A 12557-nucleotide genomic window follows, 5' to 3' on the forward strand; every position below is an offset into this window, starting at 1 on the left:
AGAATTTCTGAACATTTGAAATTTCTGAATTGAAGAGCATTTTGTGTCAATGTTTGAATACGGAAGTATGACATTTAGACATACTAAACTTAATGTGGAAGTTATTAATGGTGTAAATGGATTTTTTGTGTCTTTCTGTTAATGTAACTCTTTTCAAGATGTCATCAAAATCTTTGCTTTCCTGTGAAATGCCTGTAAATTCATAAAACTATGTCATCCAATAGAAAGCAGTTCTGCTTTCAGAATTTTCCAGCAGTACTAAATACTTTTTCAGTACAGAGATACAAATATTTCAAGCCTAACTCCAGTTTAAATGGTTAAAATTTTCGAAAGATGCGTTTCACAAAATCAGCATGTTCTTGAGGAAACAATGACTTGTCACCCTGACAGGTCTCTTCATCTGTTAAGTCAGTGCGTGGTAGATTAGCTACTGCTGCCCCTCACTGAGTCAGTGCGTTGGCAGCATGGGGCTGAATGTTTTTGTTGTAGTTAGAAGGTTTTGGGTAAGGAAGGCATCAGTATGAACTAATACAGAAATTGGATAAGTGGATCCATAACTGTGAATTTGTGTACACCACTCAATACTACCACATTGTGTGTGTGTTGCCACACCCCAAAATTACTGCCGTGTTGGTGGGTACATCTTCATTAACTTAGTAGGAAAAAACATCTTTTCTAATTAACTGTTCAAAAAATATTCAAGCTGTAGCTGAGTGATCCAGCTCAGGACTAGAAACAATATGGGCACCTGGGGCTTGTTCTTGATTTTGCCTGAACCCCAGCAGTATCCTATACTAGGACTGCAAACAGCAATCCTGAGAATAACCATCCACTTCCTAATATTTAAACCTGTTCAGCACTACCCTAAATGCATGGGCTTTCTAATCGAAAACACAGAATGCTTGTCTTCTGCTTTTTTGGGTGAGTTTTTTTCTTTACATCATAAAAAATGAGAAGTAAATGTGTTAACTTTTTCTTCTCTTAGAAATTTATCTGCCCATCTGCAGGAGAACTACTTAATTCACTTTGCTGGTAGAGTAAGTGTGACACTAAGAAAAGGGAAATTCTCAAGTGGTTGATGACTGTCTTTCATATGAATTCATATGCTCAAAGTAAGAATTTATCTTGCAAGTATGAATAAGATGTATTAGCCTATATGTAGGGAGAGATTACATTGTAGAGAGTGTTGTACTATACTAAGGTAGCACCTTCGAAGTAAAATCACAGTTCCCTTACTAATCTAAAGAAAAAATTACTCTATTGACTTACTGCAGGCATTTGGGAACGTAGTTTGAGTCTCTGTAGGCAGTTGATCCTAATATTTTATGATTCGTCTCTCCTGGGGATACAGTGATCAAGGTAAGAAGCTGGCTAGTCAAGATTCCTGCAACAGTAGCTGAAGTAGTTTTCTGCCCTTCTAAGCAAGGGTTGTGAATGATCTGTTCTGTTACATATTCCTTTCTGGCAGATTTTCTCTTTGAGTCCGCAAACAGAGAGACCTAGGCCTTTAAAGTTATGTGCGTATATTAAGAGATGAGATTTTATACACATTATGTCCATTAATTTCTTCGATTTCTAACTGAAAGCCTTAATAGTGTTAACTAAAGATAATCAAATCCATGTTTCATGAAACCCTTTCTAATGAAATTATTAATTTTGCCTTGTGTACATATAGACCCATTTCCAAGATGGGGAGAAACTGCTTATACCCTGCTTTCTTTTAGGTCATATGGGATTTGTTTTTAAAGGAAAAGAGGGACAAAGATGGAGAAGTGTGAATTCTCCACTGGTAGAATGTCATAGGTTGGTACTTTCTCTGCTAGGCTGTCTTGGATTAACAGGATAAAAAAGTGGTGGCTACAGGTTACTGTGATGAGCAAAGTGTCAAGTTGGAAGTAACTAGGAGGGAGGAGGGGGACATTTATTAAATTACTGTAAGTGCTTTTGTGCTAGAAAATTTGCAGTAGACACTGTATTATATCTCTGACAGATAAAAATTACTGCCATATTGGTGGGTACATCTTCATTAACTTAGTAGGAAAAAACATCTTTTCTAATTAAGTGTTCAAGTGTTTGTCTTAACTTGCCTTGAGTCTATAGTGAGCATGGCTTGTCTAATGCAGGTATTTTGAAGTAGGTGTAAAGAAAATACTGAAAGCTGCTGTATGTCTGTAGTTAGATAAGGATGCTAGGATCATTTATTACTTGGTTAGGAACAGAGTCCTGAGCTCAGGGGTCATCCTTCATGGTAGATTCCATTTAATTTTTGATACAATTGGAGCTGCCAGCAATGCTTGATGTAATGTGGATGTATTTACCAGGAAAAATTGACAGATGGTAACAAAATCTTGCACCAGTAATCCAGGCTGTGTTTGAACTCATGACCTATATGTGAAGGACTCAGTATCCCATTACAAATCCCTTGAGCTATCTACTCATCTGTGTCTAGTTTTCAAAATGCCCCTGCCTCATACCCATTTTCTCTTTCAGTGTTTTACAGAAGTTAGGTTCCCCATACTTTTCATATTTGTTAGTGTTGTTCTGGGGTTTTTTTCTGCATTTTGAGATGGCTGGATATTCCTTTGTTCAATCCAAGCCAGTCTTTCCTGTGCTACCTTGTATTTCATTACCCTTTAAAATGGGGATAGTTTAGAATTTAATAACATTGTTCAATACAATGAATTAATGCAAACATTTCTTTAAAAACTAACAAACGTGACCTTGTTTCAAGTAACAAGTTCAGGAAGTTGCTCAGATTTTAAGTGAGGTTTTACTGGTGATTATGTTAAGATTGGCATAGAAATCTTCAGTCATTCTTGTGAGAACTATACAGTTGATAAGGGCATTGCTTCATCTCATCGTTAATCTATTCATAAGACCTTTCTGCTTTTTGCTATGACCAAAAAATGCAAATGAGTGCTTTCTAGAAATGTTAATTTGTTTGAGGTTATTACAGTTACTGTAACCACAGTCCTACTGTAACATAGCCTTAGCTTAATTTTTATTAAAGTATGGAATAAAAGACAGTTTCTGTCATAGCTTTCTTCAGAGTTCTAATTTTAAATGCCCCCTTTGACTCTTCATAAGCCTAAAAGGGGAGATTGGGCTTTAAGCTTCTTCTAATGGCTAATAATTTTATTAACAACTTGGGCTAACCATCTACTTCATCAGCTGATAATGCCTCTAGTAGGTGATTTCACAAACTGTGTAAATTCCCCTTGTTTCTTACTGACAGAATAAGAAAAATCAGTTTTCATTTGTATTGTAAATGTGAATACAGAAGTAAGCTGCATCCAGTTGCATTTTTTAATATGTAAACTAACATATGTATCCAAAAGTAACATTTTTTTTAAGCAGTTTATGTAAAATATTGGATATTTATTATAGTGTTAAGCAGAGGAGCTAGTCACCCACTTAAAAGAAATTTAAAGTTCATTAAATTAGTATGATTTCAGCTGCTTTAAAGGAAATACAGGTATGTCTCTGTGTGATAGATACACTAGCACCAAAATACAATTTTCTGTTAAGTAAATTTGTCTCCAGGAGATGAACTCACATAAAATATGCCATAAAAGAAAACTGGCTATTCAGAAATATACATACATATGGTGCTTGAAATATGGGAGTGACTCTTTTCAGGAGGGCACTAAAGCACATGCTTTGCCTGCAAAAATGCATGTGAATACTTTGCTGAATCAGAAGTCAGGCTACTAACGAAACTTTTATACTGTCTGGAGCATAAAATACCTGCCCTTTATGAGAATGCATTTTAAAGCAGTAGATTGCAATGTTATCAAAACACGGTATACTTTTTTCCCCCGGGCTTATGTTTTGAATCATTTAAGAACACTGGAATTGTTTTTCCTGTTGCACTTAGGTACTGAAAGTTGTCCTGGCATTGGACCAAAGAGAGAAGATCAGCAGCTGAGCACTAGTTCTCCAGGTGAAAACGAAACTGAGAGACAGATGGAGGCAGCAAGCCTTCGGGTAGCTGCAGGAAAGGACCACATGGAGGAGCAGCTCTGCAGTGCTGAATCAACATCAGAGCCACACACCCAGTCCACAGGGACAGTGGGCAGGCCTTCTTCGGGCTGTTTATCGTCTGGGGATGCCAGTAAAGATAACAGTTTGCAGCTGAGAGAAAGACTGCTCTTTAAGGATGTGGAAGAAATAGAAGGTGCAGCTGGGGAGCCTGGAGTGAAACTCCCTCTTGAGCCAATGGTAGATGCTTTGGTTTTAACAGATGCTGATTATATGCCTACTGATTTAGTTCCTACTGATAAAGATGTGCAAGCTGATAGAAATCTGCTCAGATCAAAACATGCTGCTGGCTTTTCAGAAATTACTAGTGGACAGCTTGGAAATAGTGATTTAAAGCAGCAACAGGAGGAACAGCCTGATGATGAAAAATCTTCACAGGACAGAATTACATCCAGTGTATGCGCTGGGTGCACTAAAGTGTCTGAGAATGAGAGTACTGCCAATTCACAAGTATGCAAGGAAATACAGAGAACGGTAGGAGAGGAGGAGAAGGTAAATAATGAGGAACAAGAAGACTTATTTCTCAGATTTTTAAATGGTAACATAATAGACGCTGAAGAATCATTTGCAAACTTAGAAAACCAAGAGGACTTTGATACTGTTCCAGACATTTCACCTGAACGAGCATCCTTCAACTCACTGGAAGCTTTATCACTAGATGACAGCTTTTCTTCTCTTGATGAACTTGCAAGAAGGATAGAGGTTGCTGAGGTAAATACTGTGGATCCTATAAAATCTTCCATGTTTATCTTAGTTAAAGTATTTTAGATATTGCCAACTTCAAAATGTGTTAAATATTCCTATATACATTTTTTCTTTAATCTGAAAAGAAATCTGTACTTATTTAGCTGTTCTGAGTTAATTCAGAAAAAAAGTTTGTTTGCCTGTTTGCCTCCTTCACCACCAGCGCTCTGCGTTTCTAAAACTAAGATTGATTTCTACCTATGAGTGTTAACAGCTTTTTTTATTCTGACAGAGACTGTTAGGAGGTGAGCTGGCAATTCCTGCTAAAACACAATTTCGTGTCCAAGATCTACATAGTGCTTATGATGTAGCATGTGCTTCATTTCTATTCATAGAATAAAATTTGCTTTTCTGTGCCTGTTCGATATAGGTGAGAGCTACATATGTAATAAACTTTATATAGTGTGTGGGATTCTAATTTTGCCAAGTTTAGGCAGGTTTGTTCCTCAACCAAAACTAAGAAAGAGCTTCTCAGCCTGAACCCACCTTTCTGAAGCGCTGCTGATGGCCACGACAAGGATAAGTGCTTCATAAGCTGAATTGCTCTTCTGAAAGTATAGATTTATTGCTTTGGGACTTTTTTGGAGAGTGTATGATGACATCTATGCTTTTATTTGTCTTCTGGTTTTGGTGCGTTTGCAACCATGGGACCTTAAAAGCTTTTTCTTTAAATGAAAAAATGAGATTACTGTGCAATGATGTGATTGCAGATGCTGGAGGGGGAAGACTTGTAAAAATGTATCTTCCTGGTTCACCTCTATTTTTTTTAATGCATTTAACAATACAATATCCCTTGGCAATAAAGTAGCTAATTCTGTATAGATCAGAAGCTAATGCACAGAGACCAAGAATCACCATCATCACTCAGGGACAGTAGCCAAGCATGGAACTAAATACTGGGGATCCATGCTGAAGTTATTACATATTTGGTAAAATCTCCAGAGCTGTGAACAGAGCACTTCGTTTTTCTACCAACCTAAACAGCTTCATATCTCCTTTCCAAGATCATTCATTCTCACCTGTGTCCCTACAACACTTTGTCTTTCTGTGGGATGTCAGGAAGCATACTACATACCAGGGCCACGTGCACAAAACTGTATACAAGCTCTTGACAACACACATGTGGAAAGCAACATACGTGTTCAGACATGTTATCAAACTTTTTGCCCTAAATCCATTGGCTTCTGTTTGCTTAGAGGATGGTTTTGAAAAGGAGCATTTTGTTGACAGTCTGTGCTAAGCTTATTTATGTGTATAACAGAAGAGTAATTTAAATATCATCCCTCAGGATTAGATTTCTTTTGTGCCTACTGGAAGTTCAGCATTTTAGCAGAAGAGAACTGTTCTGCTTCATGTAGGAAAAATCCTAAATTATGCCTATGGCCACTATTTTTAAATTGCTATGTTTGTACTATTTGCATTTTAGAGGATGGGATAGGAAGTGGCACATCGATACTGTTAGAATAAATATGCTTGTATTGATTGGCCTGGTAACCAAAGTGGTGATACTTTACGGGGAATCTAGTTTTATTTCTTATTTGCTGTCCTGATGCTAGGACTGCCAGTACTCTGATGGCAGAGTTAAGTCTCTGGAGAGGAAAAAGTACCTTGAGTCCTTCCATAGTACTTTTTCTGCCCATATAAGGCACAATCTTGGCTCACGCTGGTGGGAGTTGTGTGTGAGGGAGAAGAAGGATTAATCTCAATACTGATTAACATTTGTAATATGCAGCATCTGGGGCTGTTTTGTGATATTTGAAATTTCTGGGTGCAGCAGAGTGAGTTAAGGGCAGCACAGCAGCTTGTGGTGTTTCATTGTAAACTTACTTTTTGGTTTTCCAGTTTATCTTACCAACTATCATTACCCTAGGCATTGCTTTTCAGAAGTGGTGAGCACCTACAGCTTTCCCGGAACCGAGAGAGTTTGGCACCCCTGAGGAAGCACCACTGTTAACTTGCTTTCACTGTTGTGTTGTTCTGGGAGATGGGGAGGGGGCTCAGTGCTAAAATTACATTTTACTGATGTTTTGATAAGCAGACTGATCTTTGCACCCAGCTGTAACACTTCTTCCTTTCTTGTACACCTGAAGCCTTTGAAGTTTCATTGTTCAGGCTGTGGCCATCTAATAAGATAAGAATGTTTTCATTTCATACTGTAGTTATGAAAGAAACCACACCAAAAAAAAAACAAAAAAAAAAAAAAAACCAAACCAAAACAGCTTGAAACATAAATCCAGATGACTGTGATAAAACTTGTCATGGAGGGCATATTGCCACAAATAAGTTAGAAGGAAGGCAGAAGTAAAGATTATTATGAAATAACCTAGCTACAAAGATCATATGGTAGGACAAAATTTCATTAATATTCTTCAATGGAGGTGTGATGTTGACTTCTTGAAAATGGGGAAGGATGAATACTTGTGTATGTATTTACAGATAGGACAACCTTTGTTTGACCCCATATTGAGATCAAAAAATCATCTTGTGTAGTTCTCTAATTGAGGTCATCTATATCACTCACTTTTAGTCTATCATTTACAGTAACTAATTACAAGACTGAAAATCCACAAATTCTGACTCTGGCTTTAAATAATTTCAAAGCTAAAATGGTACTTTACATATGGTGTGCACTCCTTTATACTGGGTGTTTCTTCACTAGTAGAAACAGTGTGCCACAACATGCAAATGATGGAAGATCGCTGTCATTTTATAGAAACTAGATTTCATACAGCTAACAAAGAACTTTGAAGCAGTCAGCAGTTGATAGCAACAGGCATCAGAAGCATATAACCTTTTCTTAGATATCTTTGCTGTTGTTTCTGTGAGAATGAAATGACACACCAGAAGTCAAACAAATGGTAACCTAAATCATGTAAGTTGTATTTTGCCATACAAATTAGAAGTTCATAACATAAGCTTTTTATGAGTGAAGATCAGGGAAACAAGTAAGATATTAATATTTTTTCCTACTTGAAAAATTATCATTTGATATTTCTTTCAGAAAGCAAAGAATGAGACTCTCTACCAGAACATGAGGTAGTAGCTTTTGGTTGGCACTGCTTTTACACCAAGACTTTTTAAAAGTAATGAGTATGTACTGACTAGCAGCAGATTTGATTGCTGAAATGAAGTCTCCACCTATCTGTACTAGGTCTGGAGACAATGCCTTGGTGAGATCCCCTGTTCTCTTGTATGGCTGGGGTCCTGTACTTTTGGGTTTGCAAGAATTGTCCTTCTATGTGAAATGCTTACATGGTATCTGAGCTATTTATCACTGTAAGAAGGAGTCCTGGTACTTGCATGGCAAGCGTATGAGCAAAAAAATGGTTAGAGTCAGATGCTGTGAATACTGAATCTGTTAAGTCAGTTCCTTTTCAAAGTCAAATTACTTATGAACCTAATATATTTTATTAGTGAAGGGGTTTGTCTGCTGCTTACAGCATAACCCAGGGCAGTCTTGCTTTTTGTCTGTTTGTTGTAGAGTTATGGATTCCCACTTAAAAAAATCTGGGTATTGCTAGGAATAAAACTGTAGGCCTTTGCCAAGTAACTGAATAAGGAATACTGTCTACAGAAGAATACACAAACAAAACTCCTCGAGTGGTTCTGTGCATTCAGACCAAAATACATCATACAATGAACTTCTCTTCCTGGATCCCAGTTTGCAGTGCCTCCAGTTTTGGAATTTTTATTTATTTCTGTATGCTTTAAATTATTCCAGTAGTCAAGTCTGATCTGTTTTCTCTAAGAGTTTGAAGTATAGGACCTTATTTTCATAGTTTTGTCTAATATTTTTATAAATATATAAATTCACACCATATTTGGCAAAAATATGCATAATATGAGAAGGTTTTGCGCCTTTTTTTTTTTTGGTAATGGCAAATTCTGTTTGAAACAGAGAAAAGACAGGAGGTTTAATTAAAGCTTTTTTTTTTTCTTTATTTGCAGTCAGGGTATTAAACTTTATCTAAAAAAGTTTAGAACTTTTCTGTGAAGCAGAATTACTTTGTATTAATAGTGGTAAAAAGAGACAAGCTAAGATATTAACAGTGTTTCAATTAACCAATAGTCATTGTTACTTTCTTTTTCAACTGGTGCTCAAAATGCCACCACATATATGTATGCCATTTTCAGTTCCTGTACAGTAATTATAAAAGCTCCGGTTCAAAGACTTCTGTGATGGCCAGCAGAGCCAAGTGAGCAAGCTCAGTTACACAGATGTTCCAAGAACATCTTTTGTTAATTATCTAACTTGGACTTAAGAAAATGTTTGACATTTCAACAGGATCCTTTATGCAGCTCTCTTTTGTAAAAGAGTTGTGTGAGGTGTGGCCTGGTGCAAGCCTATGTTTTTCCTCCTGTGGCTCAAGTCAAGCAGAGGCTTGTGGTCAGCTGTATTAACCACAGTTCTCTCATTAACTTCCAATTTAAATAATGTGTTCTGCCTTTTAAAATTCCTCCTGTCTCCTGAAAACTGAAATGTAAAACTTCGTCTTGAATGACAGCTAAGTCGCTTTCCTTGGATGTTTAATTAATTGGAGATGGATCTAATGCAATCAATTCATATATTGTTTTGAAACCTTTCTAAATAAAAGCCATAGTAGAAAAATACATTTTACAATTGTTTTAATTGCATGAGATTTTACTGTTACCTGACAGTCTTCCTCACAGCAACAACATTTTTATGACAGAAAATAAGAACAGAAAATGTGGTGATGCTTGCATTAAGTATTTTTGAGCTGCAGATGAGTATATGGTAGAAGAGAAGATGTAAATATTGCTTTATACAAAATACCAGATGTTTGTATTTGTGTTTGCAGTTTTAGCAATAAACTGTATTGTGATTAGGAGGCAATAGCTTTGTGGGTCCTTTGCATAACAAAACAAAAATCTTAATTATGTGACTTGTGAAATTCAAAGGCAGATGAAATAGTCTAGGTATGAATTATATATCATGTAAAAGGGACATTCTTAAAAATACGGTCTATGGCTTTTGTTGGGACAGGAGAGTAACACTAGCACACTCATTTTATTGCAAAATCAAAAGCTCCCCTCTTCAAGCAAAAGATGTTCAGAATAGAGAAGCTGGTGCTGTGTTAATGAGTTCTTTATACATTTAGAAGTAAATCCTGAAACAGAGCCATGTAGGCTGACAGGGAAAGTAAGTGAACCTCCTTATAGCGAGACTTTCCTTCGCAAACCTTTTATGTAACTGTAATCAGTGAAACACACATTTCCACATAATCCTGTCAAAGACAGCCCTCTGGTTTTAAGCTTGGAGAAGACAGAGCTTGTGACAGTCATTCAAAAACTACCAGGAGCCAACCGCCAAAATGAAGTGTCTCAGTTTGAAATGACTGCTGGCAGAACAGACCACCACATACTAATGTTAGGGCAGAATGGTACAACCACCCTGCTGCCCCTGGTGACATTGCTGCCATTGCAGTCCAAGCCACTTGCAGACATGTGTGCCAGGCAGCAGCAAGCCTGCTGCTGGGGTGGTGCGGGAGGAACACTGATCCTCTTTATGAAAGCAATGCCATACGCAAAAGCTTAAAATAATCTACTCTTTTAAAGGACATTATTTCATCTCTGCCCTCACAAATAAGTAAGTCAAATTAATACACTCCTACATGATCCCCCTTGCTTGTCACAACAAGGAAGGCGTAACTGTCGGTTTTCTAGCTGGCCTGATAAATTTTCATTGTAGTTCTGCAGGGCTAACTTAACATTACCAGTCAAAGCTCACCCCAGTGCACTTGTCTGTTGTGATGAAGCACTTGCAGGCTATTATTTCTGGTTCAGTTCTGCCAAATAGTGGTCCTCCATATGTTGACATAAACAATCTCTTTCCACACTTTCACTACTTTAAATATTTTGTTGCATTGTTTTGTTAAATGATCTATTCAAGCTCTTGAGCAGCTAATCAGAAGTGAAAGAGAGTATGAAAAGGGGAAATGTGGCAGAGATTGATTTTATCCTCTCAGTTGTGCTTGTGGGAAAAATTGCTGGAATGGAGGCATATACCCAACTCTGGAGTTTTTCAGGGCAACATTATTTGTCCAGTTGAGGACTATAAAATGCTGGCAGTCTGGAGACCTGCAAGTGTAATTGCGCATTTACCAGTTAAAATGTTGCAAACACCAAATGCCATAGTTGGTATGGTGCCTATTGGATTGTGCTCTCCGTTTCGCTGTGTTCAGTGCACCATCTCTCTGGTTACAGCATGCATTGCTGCATTGCGTAAGTTTGTAGCATGAAGCAAGTTTAGCGGCATAAGCTATGAAGTCACTTGTTTTCTGCTTTTCTACAGCTTTTACAATTGCCAAGCAAACAAATTTTTATGCATGGTCTTCTAACTTGATTCAGGTATGGGAAGAGTTAAGCAGTCAGTGTTCTGCAACTATGGTGTTATCTGGAAAGCTGCTTATTTTCCACTTTGAGTTTCTGTGAAAATTACAGGCGTTTGGGGTCATCTCCTACATAGATGAGTTGCAAACTCAGTTGCAAATGTGATGTGTTTTCTTAGCTGTAGCAAACACATATACAGATTACTTTTCAATTTAACCAATGTCATTGGTGATCTACAGAATAAGTGCTACTCAGATTTATGAAGAGATGACTAATACCTTTTTCGGGGAAAGATGATCTCAAGATAAAAGAGGGCATGTCTAAATATGCTTCCTATTTGTTTGTTTCTAGCACACCAGGAACTGCTTGCTAGGAAGCTATTTTTCTCCTGTTACTTCCCCTACTTTCACTTCTCTAATAACTGGGAAATTATAGACTGCTCAGTCTGGTGTAACAAACTAGTATGGCTTAGCATATACTCTTGCAGCTAAGCCAAATGTTGTAGCAAAGGAAAGAGAAGTTATGAGTTATTGACTTGTTGACTGTATTGCTGTTTGTGCAAGCTGTTTGGGTGACCAGCCTGTGGGAAGGATTTTTGAACTGCTGCTGTATCTAGAGAGCTTATGACAACGTGGAGCTGGAATCTATCCAGAGTGGTGAGGCTTTTTTTCCCCTGGTGTTACCTCTTTTTGGTTTGTGGCCCTACTGTAGCTGCTTGTTCACCCTGGGGAACCAATTGCAGTGCTGGAAAATTAATCTCACAGTGAGTATTTGATAGCCTTTGCAGGATTTTATCTTTGGAGAGGCAACAGCTGTATGTCATTGGGCTTCTTATTGCCCTCTGACGATAGCATTTTTGACATGAATCCTCCTCATGGCTGCCCCAACCCATGTGATTTAATGTGAGCTTTACAAACGAACTGTTGCAGTGAATACAAAGTATGATCCAAACAGTAAATGTATGTGTATTTAATTCTGATACCAATTAAGGGCAAGTAGTGTCAGCAGTCAGCAGAATGATAATGCAGCTGAGCTGCGTGTTAAGGAATTGATGTATTTAAGAAGGAGGTTTCACAAGTGCTGCAATTTTAAGAAGAGTCGGGTGGGAACCTTTTTTTAACTCTTAAGCTCATCTCCTCCTTAAAGTTATTGTTCGATAGATCTCGCACTTGGATTTCTCACATCTCTTGTGCCACTCACTGTCTTTCCTGATAGATTGCCCCAGCAGAAGGATTGGTGTCCATACTAAAGAAGAGAGATGACAAGGATGGAAAAACAATTGCTCAAGTCCAGCAAAGGCAAACAAAGAGAAGAGTGCGATTCCAAGAAATGGAAGACACATTGGATCAAGGTAATTTAAAGCTGTTAATTCACAGTTGCACTCTTGGGGTGCAAATGATGTTGATCTTTTTGTTCGGAAG

The 12557-nt window shown here is 37.6% G+C and overlaps 1 protein-coding gene across 1 annotated transcript in view; it reads left to right on the plus strand.

Annotated features, from left to right (window-relative positions):
* The window catches only part of CNST (consortin, connexin sorting protein), a gene marked incomplete at its 5' end in the record, with an annotated part of 26288 nt that overhangs the window by 11998 nt on the left and 1733 nt on the right, over positions 1-12557 (plus strand). Inside the window, 2 exons of the mRNA XM_010016758.1 lie at positions 3878-4752; positions 12352-12487. Coding sequence (XP_010015060.1) covers positions 3878-4752; positions 12352-12487 — 1011 coding nt within the window. The remainder of the gene's footprint in view (positions 1-3877; positions 4753-12351; positions 12488-12557) is intronic.

This window comes from Nestor notabilis, unplaced genomic scaffold (genome assembly GCF_000696875.1).
Source record: "Nestor notabilis isolate BGI_N333 unplaced genomic scaffold, ASM69687v1 scaffold6616, whole genome shotgun sequence".
Classification (NCBI taxonomy): Eukaryota; Metazoa; Chordata; class Aves; order Psittaciformes; family Psittacidae; genus Nestor; species Nestor notabilis.